This window comes from Prionailurus viverrinus, chromosome D4, assembly GCF_022837055.1.
Source record: "Prionailurus viverrinus isolate Anna chromosome D4, UM_Priviv_1.0, whole genome shotgun sequence".
Lineage (NCBI taxonomy): Eukaryota > Metazoa > Chordata > Mammalia > Carnivora > Felidae > Prionailurus > Prionailurus viverrinus.
The window spans coordinates 43,779,993-43,800,929 of record NC_062573.1 but is presented as its reverse complement, the minus strand read 5'-3'; the positions used below and the strand labels follow the sequence as shown (position 1 = coordinate 43,800,929).

The following is a 20,937-nucleotide window of genomic DNA, read 5'->3' as shown; positions in this document are numbered from 1 at the left end:
ATACACTGCTCTCTGGATTTGCCCTGGCCCAACACATCACCCCACAGACACATGCTTGGGTCAGGCAGTGGCAGGGGAAGGGTGCCTGCACACCAGCCAGCCAGGGAACACTGCTTGTTGTACATTGTGCTCAGTGCACGTCACAGGGGTGGGAATGGGCTGGGAAGCATGGTCTTTTCAAGTGCAACTTCTCATCAATGACCACAACACCTCCTCTGGAATGGAGCCCCATACGAGTAAAATGCTCTGTGGCTGCCTGGATGGGTCTTCACTGTGAGCTGGGAATGAATGGGAGGGAGTGAGGGGGCAGGGGACATTAGTAAGTGCCGGCCAAGAACAGGGCCGTGGTGGGTCTCCCTTGTCCTTTTTCGTTTCACACAGTTTATGTGCAGTTGAGTTACAGTCCCCTACTCAAACCTTCTTTTGAATAACAGACCAGCCAATAAAACGTAACTCACGCAAGGACCCAGTTTGCTCCCCTTCAAGTAATGCACAGGGAAACCAACCACCGTTTTCAACAAGAAGTTCACTCACCCATTCTCTTTCACCCTAAGGAAATAGCACAAATTCTTGCCTCAATACAACATCCTGCCCTTGATGAAGGAGACGCAGGTTTTTCTGACACAACTGAACACCTGACTTGGCAAAGTTGGAGAGACTCGAAGTCTCGCCTCCTGTGTGGCAGCCATCTTGATTTCTTGTTTTTCCCACGTGAGCTTCCACTCAGAAGTGCTTTTCGCTTGGGGGCGAAGAGCAATGAGGGACACTGCCTGTTACTGCCACGCTCTGTGGAGTGAGCTGGGGTTCTGTGGAAGGAATACTGAGCCTGATCTGGGGCTGTCAGGTCTCCCTTCCTCTCTATTTGGTTGTGAGTTCTTTCTGCATCCTGTCTCCCTGTGTTAGGAGGTATGTGCTCACGACAGGATCATAGCAGGTATCAGGGACACGGTAAACCGGAGACAAGAACACATGTCGTGTGTAGTGTGTCCCAGCTGAGATGGAAGGTGGGTACAGAATAATGGGCCATCCTCTACTTCCTTTTTCAACTGATTATAAGGAAAGCATGACTTGGAGACATGAAAATCTATATTTTCTCATCGATTTCAGTTTGCCTTTTCTTCCCCCTGACGGTTTTATTTTCTATTGACACAGATCTGAGAAATCATACAAGGTATCAAACAGAATGTGGGGGCATGGAGTGAACGAAATGAAAATGTCGCGTGAATGCTGGCAAAATCAGGAGATCAAAACCTTGGAGTGATTGGCTTGAGGCCAGCGTGAAGACGTCTTCAGTGGACTCTCTAAGCCAGCAAGAGTCCCACGTAGGGTCTCGATGGAGGGAGAAACACAGGTTTTGCCTGGGCTCTACCCACCCCCTCATCCTGGCACCGCTAAACATAGGCCTCAGAAACCTTCCTCAGTGCACGGGGTGCACAGATGCCTTTCCAAACATCTCTAAGCTGCTTCAACCCAAGAACTATAGATTAGATTATTTCTATTGCAGGAATAATAATTTCTTTAGACACTGAAGCCCTTTGTGAACCGCACTGGAAGATGCTTTAAAGAACCATGCCCTTATATTCCCATTAGGTGGCAAGTTCCATTGAGCCCCTCTACTGGATGATATTTCTTATCACCTGTCCCAGGCTCTCTTGGCAGGCATTTTGATGATATATGAGCCCTTAGCATCAAAATACACCTAAATGACAATCACAGTTAAATCTGCCCCCTCCCTTTTGATGATAATGGGACATGCATTAGAACAATATAGGTTCAGTTTATATAGTCTCGTTGTCCTAGGAGAGCACTAATTTGGTTTGCAGTTACATTTTCTACTTGCATGCTGGGGCAATATATATAAAAAAATCCAAAAAACCCCAACCCTGGTAACCTCTCCCCTGCCTCCAAAGCAATATCCACCCAGTCTGGGTTTTACCTCTGTCTGTCCCAAGTGGCCCCATGGGTTTTGGTCAGCGTGCCCAGCAGGGGTGGGCAAATAGTCTTCACTGTTTGGCTGGTGGGAATGTTTTGGAAGTCTCAGCTCAGGGTCCCTACAGACCCTCTCCACCAAGCCCTCCCTCCTGCAACATATTCCTCTAAAACATCCACGTTGCCCGGCAGGATCCCAATAAGTCCAAGGTAGGCTGAAGGTCACAGCAATGATTCTATTGGTTTACCTCTTGTGTACTTAAGAGGTAAAGCTCAGACTGAAGGTTGATGCCCCTCTTCAAATAGGTGTTATAAATATACTAGAGCTATCCCTGAAAAGATGCATTTGTATTTATATATATATATATGTGATGATTTTATATATATATATAAAATTTATATATATATATATAAAATTTTTATTTCTTTGTGTTTGTATACAGGTATGTATGACTCTATAGGTATGAAAGGAGAGGTATAATACAGGAGCAGGCGGGGGTATGTTCATGTGCATCTATTTATAATTTGTATATTTTGTATGTGTATATAGAGAGAGCCTCTGTCATTGTTTGCATCATTACAATGAATGTACCTCCGACCAGCGAGGAGTACCTGTCAGTGGTGAATCGGAGAGAAGCCCCAAAATGGACGGTTCTTGTGTGGAGCTGTTTCAGTAGGCAAGGTTGGCAGCAGCTCGTGAAATGAGTGGGCCCAGCGTAAATCCATCCATCCTCAAATCCGCTAGGGAGGGACGCTCTGAAAGGCCCACGGCTGTGTGCCAGCTGCCTCTTCTGGAGAGGTCAAGGAGCCTAGAACCCAGGGCAGGGAGGGGCCATCCACGCTGTTGGTTCAGGATATGGCTTTTCCTACTAGATGGAAACAGGGCACACAAGAATTCTGTCTTCTAGGAGGACGCTGACCACCAGGAACACAAAGTAGAGGCCGAACATGATGAAGCCCAGCACTTTGTTCATCCGCCATTTGCAGAGGGCAATGGAGAGGATGACGAAGAGCAGCATGATGAAGAGGAGGACAATGGCACAGAAGAGGCCATTGCTGCTGACAGCCACTGGTTGGAACCTGTGAATGATGGTATATAGGAGCCAGGGCAGTGGAAGCCTGTGAGGAAAGACGGGGGTAGCAGTCAGACACGTTGAAGAAGGCACAGGACACAGCATCAGCTTCCTGGAATCCATAATCTGAAAAGGGTGTCTTTTTGGGTTCACTATGCCTTGCGTGCGGTTGGCCCAGGAAATCACATAAGGAAGTCACGTGAACTTCAGAAACCTGTATCTACTTCCTGACTGAATTAGGGAGAAGAGGGAATTTGTTCTATAGCTGAGTAAGCTCGGAGCTGTGACCACTGCGGGTGATTTCTGGATGTGATCTGAAATAATTGGGTGCTTCTTTCCTAGTTAGGTTCAAATTGCTCTCAGCCCCCGAAAAGGTGGACTGGAAGATCTGTACAGGGCAGGAGAAGGAAAATACAAATGGAGAAAAGGCATAGACATCAGTGGTGAAAATGGCAACATTATTTTTAGGAATGGAGACAGAGAATAGCACTGACTCAACTGATCTAACGCAAGTGAAAAATGATACATGATACAATATAGCTGTCTGAGGTTTATTCTGGAAAAGATGGGACAACCGTTTCACTAAGAAGTGGTCTTCCTGAAATATTTGAGGAAGACGGTTTCTTACATTTGTGATGTGATTTTTAAAAAGCTGGTTTCTCCTTTGGCATTTGACTTTTAAAAATCTGGTAACATCTTTTGTTTTCTATCCAGAGTGGCAACTCTGGAAGACATCAGAAAAGCTAATGGCCAGATGCATCCCTGAGAGTGAGTTAGGACTCTGAGCAAGAGAAAAATGGCCGAAAACATGGGACTCATGTTGCCTGGGCCTCTCCAGGTGGCCGAGTGAGACGCAGTTTTATCCATTGAGCCTAATGATGGAACGTTGGCTGGGGAAACAAGGACCCAGCCACCCAGCTGGGTGAGGCTGCTGCAGAGCCTTAGCCTTTGGCTAAGGGAGATTCAGTTTTGGCCTGACCTCAGGGATATGGAAGAAGAGGTGAAACACAACGTTCTCCAAAGGAAAAGAAGATATCTTGAGAGAAATAATGAGATGAAAGGGGTAGTGAGTTTACACATCTGGTCTCCTCAGTTGGAGAGAGCATGTGAAGGCAGAGCCCACGAGTTGTGTAACTTTGAATACCCAGGGCCTGGCGCACGCAGGCCCCCATCTGGGTACATATGTTAACCTGGGCCAAGGGGAAGTGATCGATACAACGCCCCACAGTAGTCAGTACAGGTGGTTTGCCCACTACCGCCTGGTTTGGAGGTGCTCACTTTACGAAGATGTCAGAAGGGGAGGGGCTCCACAGGCCAGCTCAGGGAACATGGTGCAGTTCCAGCTTTCAGCAGGAGGGGGCAGCCCTGGCAACCTCCCGTCAGTGATGGAAAGTCAGGAAAAGTGGGAGTGGGGGTGTGTGTGTTGGGTGGAGTGCTCAAAAATGAAAACCCCCACTAGGGACTTGTCCTGGGGAGCGCTTCTTCCACCCCTGCATTCTCTTAGGAAGAGAAAGACCAAAGCCATCGTATTCTTATTAAGCGAGACATGCACACATACAAACCCAGTTCCCGTGAAGTTGTGCTTGATGGCACTACAAACAGGTAGAAGCCCTTTGTAGTAAAAAATTACATTTTGTTCATGCCTTTTGACCTATAGATTCTATCGCCAGGGATCAAGCGTAAGAAATATTGGAAAGGCAGATATAACTTCATGCAGAAAAATGATCATTTCAGTGTTGTTTTGAGGAGTGAAAAATTTAATCTCCAATAACAAAAAACTAGTTAAATAGCGGACTATTAAGCCAAGTTAATGTTATGTAGCCATTAAAAATCATACGCTTATAATGATGTAGGCAAATACTCAAGATATGATTCTACGCTTAAAATGAAGGATGCACATAAAATGGCAATGCATTTTCAGCAATGTAAACTATATATGAACTAAAGCAGGGTGGTGAATGATCACTGATTTTTATTTATGCTCTATATGTATTTACTCAGTCCTTTACCATGAGTGTATATTAATATTATAAGCATAGAGAAAATGCCAATAAGACTATGAAATACCTTTTATATTCAATATATTGCTAACAAGTTCATAAATTGGTATAAAGTCTTGAGAAAGGACTTTTTAAAAAATATACATCAACAGCCATTAAAATGCTCATAATCTTTAATTCATTAATATTTCTTGAAGGAGTTTATCCTAATAAAAATAGCTAAAAGATATTTTCCGCATAAAGGTCTTCATGGAAACACCCATCATAGCAGAAAATTGGAAAAAACAAAAAAATAATGGCTAAACTGAAAACCAACAAGATGAAATATTCTGAAGTGATAAAATGTTATTTATGAGGGTTATAAAAGAACCTAGAAAAATAGCTGATTTACTAATTGAATAATAGATGCCTACTTTGTGCCAGGCATAAACGGCTTTGGAATAGAAAAACAAAAGCCCTCCAAAAGGACAAAACTGAATATTGACTTGGAAAACTTTGTGAAATATTTGGAAGAGAACATACAAAAATTAAATGTTGCTTCTGGGTAGTAGGGTTAGGGGGTATCTTGAAACCTTCATCTAACCTGTTACTATATATCCAATTTAAGAACAGTGAACAAAAAACATCTTGCAATTCCCTAGACTACTTATTTTTCAAAAACATGACAAAAACGTCCTATAATTTTTCCCTACTTGTAAGATTTTCTCCCTTTGTACTATAGCACATCTTATCTTCCTTCTTAGAAGAGACTGACCAAGAAAACTAGTCTAAGTGTGTAAGCAGTGGAACTAAGAAACACTTTCTACTAGAGACGCCCTTCCTTTAAAACATACACCTTTTAAGGCATTCGTCACACATTCATTCATTCAGTCTGCAAACGTCTGTCAAGGCACCACCATGCATTAGGCATCGTATTAGACTCTGGGGAGCTGTTGCTCTTGAGCAGTTCACAGTCTAGTGGGCAGACTGATAAACGTGACCATGACAAGAGTACGATGTTCAGAGAGTACACAGGAGCAGGAGCCCCCTGGTCAGGCCCAAGGGAATGAGGAAAGCTGAGATTTGAGTTGACATTGGTAGGATAAGTTGGAGTTTTCCAGGCAGACAAGCAGGGACAAATCTCATGTGAGAGGGGCCTGCAAAGGAAGGAAATAATGGCAGCAGAGGGCACCTTTGGAATTCAAAGGTGGTTAAGACAGGGGGAGCTCAGGGCAGGGTTTAATGCAGACAGTGTTGTGGCTGAGAGACACATTGTCCAAATCCCAGCTGTCTCACTTACTAGCTTTGTGAACTCTGTGCTTTTCAGCTGCCTGGCCTGAAAAATGGGGGATCATCATACATATGTCACAGGATCATTGTCTGGCTTAAGTGGATAAAAATGTACTTATAGTGCACAAAGTAGACACTGAGTGAAAAACACGGGTAATGCAAAGATACAAGAGAGAACGATATTCAAGACGTTCAATGAAACAAAAGATTCCATTTTAGTGAGTTTCTAAATTCAAGTGTCAAGAGCCCAGTTCTGGGAACATAAGGAAAACACCCCAATGTCTTACCTTCTCAGGGGTTCTCTCTCATTCAGGGTTATGCATCAGACTGCTTTTACTTCTGACAAGTTACATGACATGACAGAGATAAGAGCATCCCACCCCAATCTGATCCGCTTTAGAGATTATTCATATTGAGAACTACCATTTGCTTAACCGTAAGAACAGATCTCATCTTCTGACTTTCAAAAAACTTAGAATCTCTTTATCAGCAGCATACATAAATGATAACGCCAAACCTGCCAGCATTTTCCAAAGAAGGAGATGGGATATTTTTGCTTGTTCCAATCTGTTTTATAATCCAAATCTCATCCGAGGCTGGTGGGGACTTTAATTAGAATTAGGATATGGGAAAAAATGTAGTAAAACTATCTCCATCATACCTGAATGCTGAATATTCATAACTTGTAGCCAACGCTGTTATATAAGCAAAATTCTTAAAGTATTTCTTACAACATCCACTTTGTACTTGGCGTGTGTTTCTGCCTATCTAGGGATAACTTATTCTTCATTAAGGTCTCTGAAAATTGAAAATGGAGTTAGCGAACTTGAATGGTACTCCCATTACTTTCTACTGGTATTAGTGAGTTTTGGGCTCAAAGATCCCGGTTTTATCTCCACAGCCTCTCAGAGAACAAAGACAGCAATAGAGCTGGTGTGTGCACCTTCATAAAACTATCTCTACTCACCCTACAGTGATGTCAAAAATGTTGCTTCCAACAGAGCTGGACACAGCCATGTCCCCAAGCCCCTTCCGGGCCACTATGACACTGGTGATAAGATCAGGGATGGAGGTTCCAGCAGCCAAGATGGTCAGGCCCATAATCTCTTCACTAATGCCAATTGTCTCGCCAACCTAAATGTAATGGCAGGGACACATGTGAGTGTCTGAAGTCACCAAACCATCAAACCCACATTTCAGTGCAACTCCCTTCTGATGAATTCCTATCCATGCTGTGCAGAGTGATGAGATGATAAAAAAGAGTAAGCCACAATCACTGCCATAGAGGAGTTCACACTTTAATCATATTTAGACCCAAGAGATCAGGAATTTTCACACCAGGGTTAAACACATAATCTCAAGAAAGAGCTATAGAGGGCTTGAGTGCAGTCATTATATGGTATCTAATAATTCTGTGCAAGGGAGGCAGAAGAGAGTTATAAAAGCCAACCGGCCATTGGCTCCAGAGGCCAGGGGCTGACAATGGTACCAAATCCTGTAGCGATTTGCCTTTGGATTAACAACTGAAGGTTAAGGACTGACATCCAGGGTTCCCATTTTTCTTTGACATCTCCTAGTGTCTGTAACCCACTCTTGAACACTTTCAGACTATTACTTCCATGGGAAACTTGATTTGGGGTGTTTTGGGCTTGGTAACACACAACTGTAAATCAGGAAGGCAACTGTGGAGAAACCATCAGTTACAGAATCAGAAGTCCAAGACCCGGCTCTGGCATTTGTTAAGAATTTAACCCATCATTAACTTAACCAATTGTATAATGTCTTCAATCCTTGCTTTCTTATGCTTAAAGCGGGGATGATAGTACCTACCTTACAAAGTGGTTGGGAGGACTAAGTGATCATTTGTGGAAAATCCCTTTGCAAATAGTACATCATTACTGAAAAATGATGGGGGATGGTTATTATGTTTTATTTTGGTCTTTGCCTTTTAACACTGATGAAGTCTATTTTGGACAGTTGGTCCAGTCTCAGATGGAGGCTCCTACATCCTCTTGAGCAAATTTTTTTGTCTTCCCGGGACTTTTAAAAGCTCTATATATTTTCTGGAGTTGGTGAACTGCAGTTCTGAAACTTTTAAGATAGTACCTTCAGTTTGGTTTTCAATGGCCTACTCTATGACATTCATCATTTTTTGAAAAAAAATGCAGAAGGCCAGAGTAGCATGCAAGAATAAGGGTTTTTAGGGACTAGAATAAATTTATTTATTTCTTTAAAAAAAAATTTTTTTAATGTTTATTATTTATTTTTGAGAGAGAGGAAAAGACAGAGCACGAGCAGGGGAGGGGCAGAGAGAGAGGGAGACACAGAATCTGAAGCAGGCTCCAGGCTGTCAGCACAGAGCGTGACGTGGGGCTCAAACCCATGAACTTTGAGATCATGACCTGAGCGGAAGTTGGACGTTTAACCGACTGAACCACCCAGGTGACCCTTTCTTTCTTTTTTAAAAGTTTTATTCAAATAATCTCTACATCCAACATGGGGCTTGAACTCATGACCCCGAGATCAAGGGTTGCATACTCTTTTGACTGAGCTAGCCAGGCGCCCCTAGGATATACTCATTTCAAAATACCTTTTGTGATTTGTAAGTAATAGCTTAGTTTCCATGAACTTAAAAGCATAGTTGGGAGCTATTTTTGTGTTGGTGGTCACGCCTGCTCTAGAGCCTGGCTAGCTGAACTAGTTTATCCTGACCTCACAGAGCAAAGATTCACCGCTCTCCATCAGAAAGGAGGTTCCATGCAAGCAGAATTCCTACTTTGATCACTATGGTCTCCTTAATCCACAGAACATAGCCTGTATTTAGTAGTCTCTCAATACCTATTTGCTGAATAAATAAATCCATCTACGTACTTAGGTGATTTCCCTAGCGTGTTTTCTGCTGATTCTCCTAGAAAAAAATTAAATAAGAGTTCTACACAGGAGTGCCCTATTTGAGCAAAACTCTCCTTGCTGACCTATTTTTTGAGTTAGATCTTGAGTGAAACATTTTCAAAGACTGTGAAGATGCTGAGTCAATGGTTGTCACCCCCAATAAACAGGGTGATTCTCTGAGGGAGTTCTAAAGCAGTGGCTATTTTAAAGCAACGTTTATATTTGAAGTTTGAATGACTCCACAGGCAGAAAAAATGCAGAAACTGCAGAGGGGTGGTATGGTAGTGTGGTTAAGAGTGATGGCTTGGATGGATAGAGGGACACATGGGTGCAAATCCTAGCCTGCCGCTCCTAGTACGTGGTAGCCAACTTTCCTGAGCCTCGGTTTTTCTCACGTGTAGAATGGGGATTATAACATCCAACCCTCAGAGTCGTTGTGATGATTATATGTGATGATGCATACAGAGCAAATGGCAAGGGTCAGGTATCAAGTAAATATTCAGTAACTATCAGCTATGATAACTCAGGCACTACTCCTCTCCCTTTCCAACTTATCAGCCTGCAGCCATTAGGCTCTGGCTCTGGGCTCTTCAGACAGAAGCTGGTTTAGTAGGCATCAGTCCATAATGTGGGAAATCATGAGAATAATGAAGACTTTTTATTGTACGTCACACTCTTGATGAATCTGCATGGCTGTAGAAACACTTTTGCTGTCTGGCAACGCGTCTTCATAGGCACATTTTAAGAACATTTCACTGACTTTGGTTTTCCATGAGCAAGACGCAGGATGATAGGTGTGGTGCGTAGATGGGACAGCACTGATCAAATTGGCATCATCAGAGAAGTTTAGAGCTAGAAAGGACATCAGCAGTCTCTTGGGAATTCCTTTGTTTTCCAATTGAAATAAACGATGGGGCCACTCAGAATCCAAATCCAGTGTTGCTCTGAACATGGCATGATGTAGTTCCTTATCTTGGTTTCAGGAGCCAATGTCACATTGGCTAAATGAGACACAGGGTCGTATTGACTCTTAGAATTAACTTCTCCTATTAGATGCAGGATGGATTTTAACCACGTTTTCATCACTCAGGACATTTACTAATTTCATGATACAAAAAGAATAAAAAGTAACGAAAACTAAGGGGAAATATGCATAAAGCATTTAATGTAAGGGGCATTTATTTTTGTCCAAACAGTAGCTAAATAAAGATATTAAGTAGCATTTATTGTTGGTAAGGCTGTGGATAACAAAATAGTTGAGCACCAAATGGTGTATTTGTTATCTTTATGGCTTTTATAGCTCAAAAAATTTTGTACAAACAGCAGAATTAGAGCCAAACTTCTTAGAACAGAATGTGCTATTTTGATCAGATGTCTGGATGTCTTAAAAGAGAAAAGCATTTCTATAGGAGAAAAGACAGAGAAACTTCTCATTCATTACTAGAAAGTAAGGTTTCTCTTTATGCACTTTATATTTCTGGGCCCTTTTGGTAACACTATTCTAGGCATTGTGTTTGCATTTTTCTACAAGAATGAAAAGGAAGCAAGAGTATGGAATTAAGATAATCATTAAAAAGTTAGAAAAAGATGAAATATCCAGAAAACAAGAGAGAATAAAAACCACTCTTTTATCAGTACATTAAAGAATGAAAATAGTTACAGAATGAAAAGCCATTACATGTTATAAATGGCAAAGAGTCCTTCTAGCCTGGAAATCTGGAGGCTGAGGCTCATCTTCTACAAAGATTTCTATGCAGTTTTGGTGGCAAATGACTTTCAAAGAATGCGGAAAATCATGACTTTGGGCCACGTAGAACTTCTTTGAGGATCAACAATGTTTTGGAAATATCCTGGAAGAATAATCTGAAGTCAAACATCATAAAATAACTAAGGTAGGAATAATATAAAATATCTTGTAGGAATAAATAGTGGGTATATTAGCTGACATTTCCAGCAGATTTTTTTCAATGATGTTGTATGTTCTTTTTTTTTTTTTTTTTTTAAATTGAGGTGTAATTTACATATAGTAAAGTCTAATTTTACATTCAGTAAAACTCACCCTTTAAGAAGAGTTCTGTGAGTTTTTTTTAAGTTTATTTATTTATTTTGAGAGAGAGAGTGCAGATGCGAGTGGGGGAGGGGTAGAGAGAGGGAGAGAATCCCAAGCAAGCTCTGTGCTGATAGCGGGAGTTGGAAGTCCTATTTCTCCACGTCCTCATCAACATATGTCTGTGTTTTTAATTATAGCCATCCTAATGATTGTGAAGTGGTATCTTGTGTTTATTTCTAGATAACTCTATTGAGATGTAATTCACATAACTTAAAACTCATCTACTTGAAGTGTGTATTCAATATCCTAGTATATTTATAGACTTGAATAGCTATCACCATAATTTAAAATTAGAACTTTCTCATCATCCCAGGAAGAAACCCCGTACCCATTAGCGTACCCATTTCCCTCCAACCTCCCCAACCCTAGGCAACCATTAACTACTTTCTGTCTCTATAGATTTGCCTATTTCATATAAATGGAATTACACAACATATGATCTTTTCATACATTTCATATAAATGGAATCATACAACATGTGCTCTTTTGTGACCATTGTTTTTCATTTAGCATAATATTTTAGAGGTTCATTCACATGTGGCACGTATTAATGCCTCATCCCTTTTTATTGTGGAAGAGTGTTCTATTGTGTGGATAGGCCACATTTTTTGTATTCGTTCATCAGTTGATGGACATTTGGGTTGTTTCCACTTTTTGGCAATTATGAATAATGCTGTTGTAAAAGTGTATATAGATTTTTGTGTAGATGTTTTCATTTCTCTTGGGTACAGAGGGAGTGAAACCACTGGATCATATGATGACTCTATGTGTAACATTTTGTGGCCTGCCAAACTGTTTTCTAAAGTGGCTGCATTATTTTACCTTCTTGCCATCAATATATAAGGGTCCCAATTTCTATACATCATCTCCAATACTTGTTATTATCTGTCTCTTTGATTATGTCTACCCTAGGTGAGAGTGAAGCAGCATCTCCTTGTGGTGTTGATTTGCATTTCCCTAATGAATAATGATGTCGAGCATGTTTTCTTATGCTTATTATCCATTTGCATATCTTCTTTGATGAAATATCTTTCAAATGTTTTGACCATCTTAAACATTAGGATGCCTGTAGATGCTTGCCTTTCTTTCTTTTTTTTTTAGTAGGCTCCATGCCCAATGTGGGGCTTGAACTCATGACCCTGAGATCAAGAGTTGTATGCTCTGCCAATGAGCCAGCCAGATGCCCCCTGCCTTTCTATTATGGAGCTTTAAGAGACTTTTATATATCCTGGATACAAGTGCTTTATCAGATGTATATAATTTGTAAATATTTTCTCTCTGTCTGGGGTTTGCCTTTTAATTACTTAAGTGGTATTTTCTGAAAAGCATAAATTTTACTTTTGATGAAGTCTAACTAACTAGATTTTTCTTTTATGGATGTTTGGGCATTATATCACAGAACTCTTTGTCTAACCCATGGTCATGTAGATTTTCTGCTTTCTTCTAGACATTTGATAGTTTTGGCACTTGCACGTAGAATGATGATCCGCTTTGAGTTAACTTTTGAGTACGGTGTGAGGTAAAGGTCTAAGCTCATTTATTCTGGCATATCAAAGAACAATTATTTTAGCACCATTTTTGATATATCCATGTATGTTCTCACGTTTCCTTATTTCAAATTGCTATATTTAATTTATGCTAACAAGTATAATAATTTTAAGACTGTATTAAACAAAGAATACAAGTGGGAAGTTTGAAATTTGTGTAGTTTATAACAGAGATTAAAAGCATGAGTTCTGGAGTGTCAGAGCCCTGGGTTATAATCTCAGTTCTGCTATTTACTACCTATATGATCCCGAGCTGTTTTCTTATTAGCTCTAAGCATAACTCCTTGATCTACAAATGTGGATAATAATAGCATCTCCTTGATAGGATTTGTGCCTATGTACAGGGTGACTGTCAAGTCACAAGGATGAAGGGATGTGAATTATCCAGCATCTGGTACACGTTCAATCAACATTTACCACTGTCATCTCTGAGAATGTAAAACTTTTGCATTTCATTCTTTCATATGTGTGTGACAACAAACAATTCCTGAGCGTTTATTCTTGTGATGGGCACTATAACTGGTACGGGGTTAAAAGTGGTAAAAGCAAAATGCATCATCATTATAGTGAACAGAGGTTCAAGGAAGAGACCATTTTGTCTCCAGTTCTGTTCCTACAGCCAATCGGAAAGGCTGGTGAGAGCACGAGGTGAGTGGCTGCCCAAGAGGAAGTAAGCATCACGGAGTCAGGCAAAACCTGACATTCCTCCCAGACCTGGGTAGGCCTGGATTCAGGTTGCAGGGGGCAAGAAGAGATAGGGTGCCGTCTTCCACACGGCTGTCCAGGGTTCTGCTGATTTGACTCCATGCTACAGGAAAAGGCCAGGAGGGATGGGAAAGGTGAGTGGAGTAAAATTCTTTTAGTCCTGGAATAGGACACAGTACCTTGTCAGACACAGTACGATTCTGACACTTTCCAAAAGCAAACACACTGATTAACCATTTGGCAACCATGAGAAGAACCAGGCAGATGAGTGTTACGATTAAGGTCTTACCTGGTGTGCCCACCACACCATCAAGTAAGAGAATACAGCAATCCAGGTGATGGAGCCGAAGAACGTGATGGGAAAGAACTTCCTTGATGACTGAAAGAGAACCAGGAAGAGGCGAGAGTGTCAGTGCCATCCAGTGAGGTGGATCTGGCAGACTAAAGCTAAGACCACCAATGCCAGCTACTCCTCCCTCATTCCCTCCCATCTTCACAAGCTTCACAATCAAAAGGCCCTCCCTCCCAGCGTTTAGGCCGGGACACGAAGATTCTCTCTTAGGAATGTTGTTTGGAGCCAAATCATCAGCAAGCTAGTGCCTGAGATGGACGTCTCTCGAAAAGAATGTCTGTTCCTGGGGCGCCTGGGTGGCGCAGTCGGTTGAGCGTCCGACTTCAGCCAGGTCACGATCTTGCAGTCCGGGAGTTCGAGCCCCGCGTCAGGCTCTGGGCTGATGGCTCAGAGCCTGGAGCCTGTTTCCGATTCTGTGTCTCCCTCTCTCTCTGCCCCTCCCCCGTTCATGCTCTGTCTCTCTGTCCCAAAAATAAATAAACATTGAAAAAAAAATTTTTTAAAAAGAAAAAAAAGAAAAAAAAAAGAAGAAAAAAAAAGAATGTCTGTTCCTGCTGCTGGCTGCTCAGATGCCCCCCGCCCCTGCCCTTTCCGTGGCCTGGTTTCTTAGTCTTGCCCTCAATCTCTTGACTACCCCATAGCCTTCCTTTCTCTCCTGCTCCCTTTTCTGTCTTCTGCTCAAGTTCATCAGAATCCATCAGTTGGTATTGCTTCACCCCATGTATCCTAGCAATCCATTTGCCAGAAAACCTACGTGACTAATTGCTGTTAACAAGAAGGATCCACAGATTCTAAAACAGGTTCCTCTTACAGTCCCATGAATTACTGGGAAAAGCCACAGAGAGGAAGCCATCATCATAGTTTCTATACATTCTTGATGACAGTCACCCTCCAGGATATTTGAACCACTCTTACAGACTGGAGTAACAGAGGCCCAGCACACTGCTGTCCACAGGGCTGGCAGACTAGATGCTCCCGGGACATTTTCCCTCCTGTTTTCCACCCCTGACTGTACTATGTCCTTTTCTTCTTTGTTCACAGGCCTTTGTGCAATCTCAGGCTTAGAGTGTGAGCACTTTTTATTTTTATATTTTAAATTCGAGTGTAATTAACACACAGTATTATATTAGTTTCAGGTGCATAATATAATGCAATATAGTGATTCACCAATTCTGTACATTACTCAGTGCTCAGAGTGAGCATTTTTAGTTTCCTTAAAATATTAACCAAAATCAGATACTCAAAATGCAGGTTTTTTTTTGTAACCTAATCCCACTACAGGGAGATCCAGGTTTACACTGGATTGTAGTGGAGTTTTGTTGATGGCTTTTTTCTTGCAAAACTGGGGCCCTTTAAAACATGCTCAGATAGCAGAATGCGCTCAGTCTCTCACCTATTACTGCCAAACGTGTTTTATTTCAAAGCTTTCCACTTTGAGAAACAATCTCATTTTTTTGCTTTGATAATGCCATCCAATTTTGTCCAGAGAAGTGAATCCTGGAGTTGACGTGGAGGAAAGCTATCTCAATTGTCTAAAGGGCTGACCTTGGGCAGTCACATAGAACACTTTCTGCCATGGCTTTTAAGAGCTTTATTAAAAGGAAAAGATAAACTTGTACATAGTAATCTCTTGAAGATCTATAATAATAATGGACATAGTCTCTATTGCCCCCAAACAGGCTTATGTTCTCTTTACTAACTGCAAATTTTCAATGTATGTTTTTATTATCATTCATACTGTTCTGTTAAATTTCATGACAACCATTTCTTTCTCTTAATGACTGCTGCCTTTTTGGGGCTATCTGCTAGTTTCAGTGTCTGGAAGACCAGTGGGCTTGATTAAATTGGGCTGTGGCCCCCTCACCCCTTCCCTGTGTTACAAGGAAAACATTTTGGCTAAAGACTCAGGCCCTTTCTGGGGACCTGAGCACTTTAATGGGTTATGGAAAGAAAAGTCATCAATTTTTCAAAATGGAGGTTGAGACATGCTCTTCTGAGAGCAAATTCCTTTAAAGCTGAGCATTCAGCTGGGTTTTGGAGGCCAGACTCGCCGAGCCTTGGAATTGCCAGTGCTAAGAAATCAGTTTTCCCAGCCACGGAGTTTAGCTGATTGGAGTTCCTGTTCTTTTCTTCTGGTCACAAGTCACTGTACTAGTATCCTGAGATGGTGGTTTCAGCTCCTCGGGTCAGGCTCTGTCACAGGGAAGGAAAGGGCTTTTCTTGTGGTGTTGGGCCACCCATGTGATTGGAGCAGAAGCCAGTCTGTGAGCTTGATTCTGGACATCCTATAAGGCAATGGAGTACAATCTCCATACTTAAAAAAAATGTTTATTTATTTTTGATAGAGACAGAGAGAGAGAGAGAGAGGGAGAGAGAGAGAGGCAGAGAAAGAGGGAGACAGAGGATCTGAGCAAGGCTCCACACTGAGAGTGAAGAGCCCGATGTGGGGCTCGATCTCACAAACCATGAGATCATGATCTAAGCCGAAGTTGGACACTTAACTGACTGAGCCACCCAGGCACCCCATCATCTCCATACTTTATGGTATATGTACAGGAGATCTTGGGAGAGTCCTGATTTCACAGATTGCTCACTTTTTATGCTATCTCATTTATTAAGTATGTAATTATTATTTTATTTATTATACCTTTGCATGTCTGTTCATTTGATGTAATGTCACAAGTTAGAATCAAATTATTTGAACATACTTCTCATCTGAAAAATATCATCCCTGAACCATAGAACATTCCTAGTCAAAAGGTAGCAGCTAAGGAACCAGACTAAGGAGGTAAAGGGATTAAGTTCAAACCAACACACTAAAGAAAACCTCTCTCATTTAAAATTTGATGCTTATGGTCCTTGATCAAGAGGCCAATTTGTAATTAATGGACATCTATATGTACCTAGTGTTTTATTAGGGGCTCGCTGAAAATAAATTAAAAATAGTTTTTATTTGTAAGTTTCCATGTCTTCATCATAAACTAGGGGTAGGTAAAGGCCAGGTACCTACTCTGTATGCAAATCTTGAAATAGACCTGAAGTTCAAGCCTAGTCTGTCTGACTATAGCATGCCTTCCCAATATGTAGGTTATACCAACTTGTTCTTGAAGAAAAATAAGGCCAATAACGCTCAAAATATTCCCAGCTATAGACATGATGACGATCATCATGATACTAGCGTGTGCTCTGAATGTCAGAAAATATAAAGAGCTTCAGGGAGATATAGACTAGCATTCCAGCTGTATGGCCATCTGCCTCACCCAACCTCCCATATTGTCTCTGATTTGGAAGCTTCAACCCTTTCATGCACCAGCAGTTTGGTTAAGTGTTTCCCAACTGTCAAGCTACCTTATAATTTCCAATCTCATAGCCCAGGTAATTCCTTCTTCTTTCATTTTTTCTGATCCACTCCCCTTATTTGGACTCAATGGTCTCATTCCAGACATCACTGCCCGGTAGCACTTGTGCAATTATTTAGTTACCAGTCTCACTGGAAGAAAGAAAATAGCCCTTGAAGCCAAGGTCTGACATGTCAATTTTTGGTTAGTAATGGTGGTTCATCCTAACATCTGCTGGGATGAACCTCATACTAATTAGCAAAAAGCAAATTGTGTCCATGTGCCGGCCATTTTGTTCCCAATGTAATGGTTTATGTGTCTAATTGACAGCTAATGTTCTCATTAGAAGCTTTTAGTACATCAGTGTGATACTTTCTTGGCTTGAAAAACGTTTCTGGACATTAGCTGATTGCACAAATTGGCCATATCCTTACTGATTTAAATTCAACAAATACTCACTTAGCATCTATTCTGTGCAAGATTTTGGGACATACATATCTAACAAAAGTCCCCCAGATAATCCCATTAAAGATTAAAAGTGTGTTCTCTAATTAATACGACCAGTATTCAAATTCTCGCTCACCTATTACCAGTGATGTGACCTGAGACAAATTATTTCATCTTCAAAGCCTCAGGGGTTTTCATCTGTAAAATGGGAGGAATAAAAAATATCTAGTTGTCCTCAGGTCTTCGTGTCCATAAAGTGTCTACAAAAGTGCCTGGCACATAATAAGTGCTCAGATAATCATGGCACTTGTTATAGGATAATCTTATCCTCATTTTGGTTTTTAAGAGATGGGGAGACTGAAAGTCAGGGAGGTGAAAGTCACAGCTGAGACCTGGCCGGGAGTCTTGACTTTGCTTCTTACTTGCTGGATGTGCTTGGACAAGTTGCTAAACCTCTCTGGGTCTCAAACACTTCATTCTTGCTAGAACTGTGCATGGTGCACAGCAGACACAATAAATACTTGGTGAATGAATCAATGAATGACCTAAATTGCAAAGATATAGCTGACTTCTTGGTACCTTCCCAGTTCTAATGAGTCATGTTTTGATACCTTATTTAGATCCATTCCTGTTTTGTAAGAATGCCCGTCCTAGGTCATGAGAGAATATAACTTTTGGGGTCTTTATTTCCTTTGTTATTTTCAATTTTTATCAAAGACCTGTTCCTCATCAGGATTTATATTTTAGTTCTTTTACTTTTAAAACAAAGCCATTATTTTAAGAAGACTGTAACAGTGAATTAATCTGAGCTGGGAGTGTGTATAATCCAACAAACACTATCATATAATTTGCATATAAATGAGGTGGAAATAAAAACAAGTAAACAAGTGGGAGGACCGTTTACCCTGAAACTGGATGTATACTAAAAAATCATGTTTTCCTTGTAATTACTGTCAAGGTTTGGAATGTTCATCTCTACGGGTAATTCAAAAACTACTGAGGAGGGGCGCCTGGGTGGCTCAGTCAGTTAAGCGGCCGATTTCGGCTCAGGTCATGATCTCGCGGTTTGTGAGTTCAAGCCCCGTGTCAGGCTCTGTGCTGATGGCTCAGAGCCTGGAGCCTGTTTTGGATTCTGTGTCTCCCTCTCTCTGACCCTCCCCATTCATGCTCTGTCTCTCTCTGTCTCAAAAATAAATAAACGTTAAAAAAAAATTAAAAAAACAACAACAAAAAAAACTACTGAGGAGACAGAGCCGACAGGGCCCTCTGGAGTAGCAAATGTTTATTTATTTAAAAAAAAAATTTTTTTTCAACGTTTATTTATTTTTGGGACAGAGAGAGACAGAGCATGAACGGGGGAGGGGCAGAGAGAGAGGGAGACACAGAATCGGAAACAGGCTCCAGTCTCTGAGCCATCAGCCCAGAGCCTGACGCGGGGCTCGAACTCCCGGACCGCGAGATCGTGACCTGGCTGAAGTCGGACACTTAACCGACTGCGCCACCCAGGCGCCCCTAGCAAATGTTTATTAACTAACCATTTTCTCCTCTCTTTTTCCTCTCCCTCGATATCTTGTCAAGAGGCCCTTGTGGCAGTGCATGAGGACTGTGGTAGACTGCATAAGTGGCCATGACACTTTACAACTCTTTTCAAGAGGTGAGGTCTCGGGGTGCCTGGGTGGCTCAGTTGGTTAAGCGTCCAACTCCTAATTTCGGCTCAGGTCATTATCTCATGGTTCGTGAGTTCGAGCCCCGCATCGGGTTCTGCACTGAAGGCGTGGAGTCTGCTTGGGATTCTTTCCCTCTCTGTCTCCCTCTCTTTTCTGCCCCTCCCCCACTCTCCCTCTCTCAAAATAAATAAACTAAAAAAAAGAAAAAAAAAGAGGTGAGGTCTATCTTCCCATCCTCTGAATCTGGGCTGGCCTTGATTTTCTCTGACCAAAAAATGTGATAGAAATGACAGCATGCAGATTCCAAACTAGATCTCAAGAGAACTTTGCAGCTTTCATTCTTGCTGCCCTTGGAACTTGGCCATCATGTGAATCAGCTCTGGTTAGCTTACTTAAAGGTAAGATACCATGTAGTGCAGAGATGAGCTTTTGTAGCTGAGATACTCCTATACCAACAAGCCCTGAGTCATATAAGTGAGTAGGACTGTCCAGTTGAGCTCAGATCAAATGGTCAGTTCTCAGAATTCTGGACTAAAAAACTGCTTATTTTTTTAAGCCATTAAGTTTTGGGGTGGTGTGTTACACAGCAGTTGCTAACTGATACAAGATCAAGATCAAACTTAATGAAACTCTTCTGTGCTAAGCATGATCAAGAAGCTACTTCCTGGCTTTTGTATCAACTGGCATGGTTTCTTTGATTTGGCATTTCATATATGCAAAGGATGACCATATAATTCATCTTCTAAACCAGCAGGCTTGGGGATTAAAGGAACAATTCTGGGCAAACTGGGATGTATGGTCCCCTTAAATTTGCAATACTGGCGGTGCCTAGGGGGGCTCAATAAGTTAAGCATCCGACTTTGGCTCAGGTCATGATCTCACGGTTCACAAGTTCGAGCCCCAGATCTGGTTCTGTACTGACAGCTCAGAGCCTGGAATCTGCTTCAGGTTCTGTGTGTCTCTCTCTCTGCTCGTTCCCTGCTTGCACTCTGTCTCTCTCTCAAAAATAAACATTAAACAAAATTTCTAATACTGTATTGATGGTTATATCTTTACGCTTTCCTAAATCACAGAATGTCATGGTTGGCAGAGAACCTAGAGATCTTCCACCCTTTTATTTCACAGAGGAGAAGTGAGGTCCAAAGTTGAGACGTGACTTCCCCAAGCTTGTGTATCTCATGAGGTATGTGGGGGAAAAAACCCCACTGTAGTCAGTATGGTAGAATGAGAACAATATTAAGTCAGGAGACTCCAGTTTGAATCTAGTTCCTGTCGCTGATAGAGCTGTGCATTTGTCCTCTGTAGTTATATGCCTTGTTTCTGCTACTTAGTTTAGAAGTCCTTAAACATAGGAATTGTGAATTCTGTGTCTTTTTATCTCTTAGGGCACAAGCTTGATGCTTGGCATACAATAGTAACTCAATAAATATTTGCTGAGGAAATTTAAAAACACCCAAATGCTTCACCTCAGAGTCACATTTTTGCTTGGGAAAGCACAGAGCATACGTAGAAAATGAGGAAAAAGTCCGGTCCTTCCCGGGGATGGCGCTTGAGGTTGCAAGGAGCAAAAGCCCCATTGGCTATTGGGCCCCAGAGGCTGGCTCTCAA

General features: G+C 41.6%; 1 protein-coding gene across 4 annotated transcripts in view; it reads right to left on the bottom strand.

Moving 5' to 3' along the window:
* Nucleotides 1-1,101: 1,101 nt before the first annotated feature.
* Nucleotides 1,102-20,937, bottom strand: part of SLC24A2 (solute carrier family 24 member 2) — a 245,654-nt gene continuing 225,818 nt past the window's right edge. For all 4 annotated transcript variants that reach the window (XM_047831485.1, XM_047831486.1, XM_047831484.1 and 1 more), the window contains 3 exons: nucleotides 13,815-13,904; nucleotides 7,239-7,405; nucleotides 1,102-3,048 (listed from right to left, as the gene is read on the bottom strand). In XM_047831485.1, coding sequence (XP_047687441.1) covers nucleotides 2,799-3,048; nucleotides 7,239-7,405; nucleotides 13,815-13,904 — 507 coding nt within the window. In that variant the 3' untranslated portion in view covers nucleotides 1,102-2,798. The remainder of the gene's footprint in view (nucleotides 3,049-7,238; nucleotides 7,406-13,814; nucleotides 13,905-20,937) is intronic.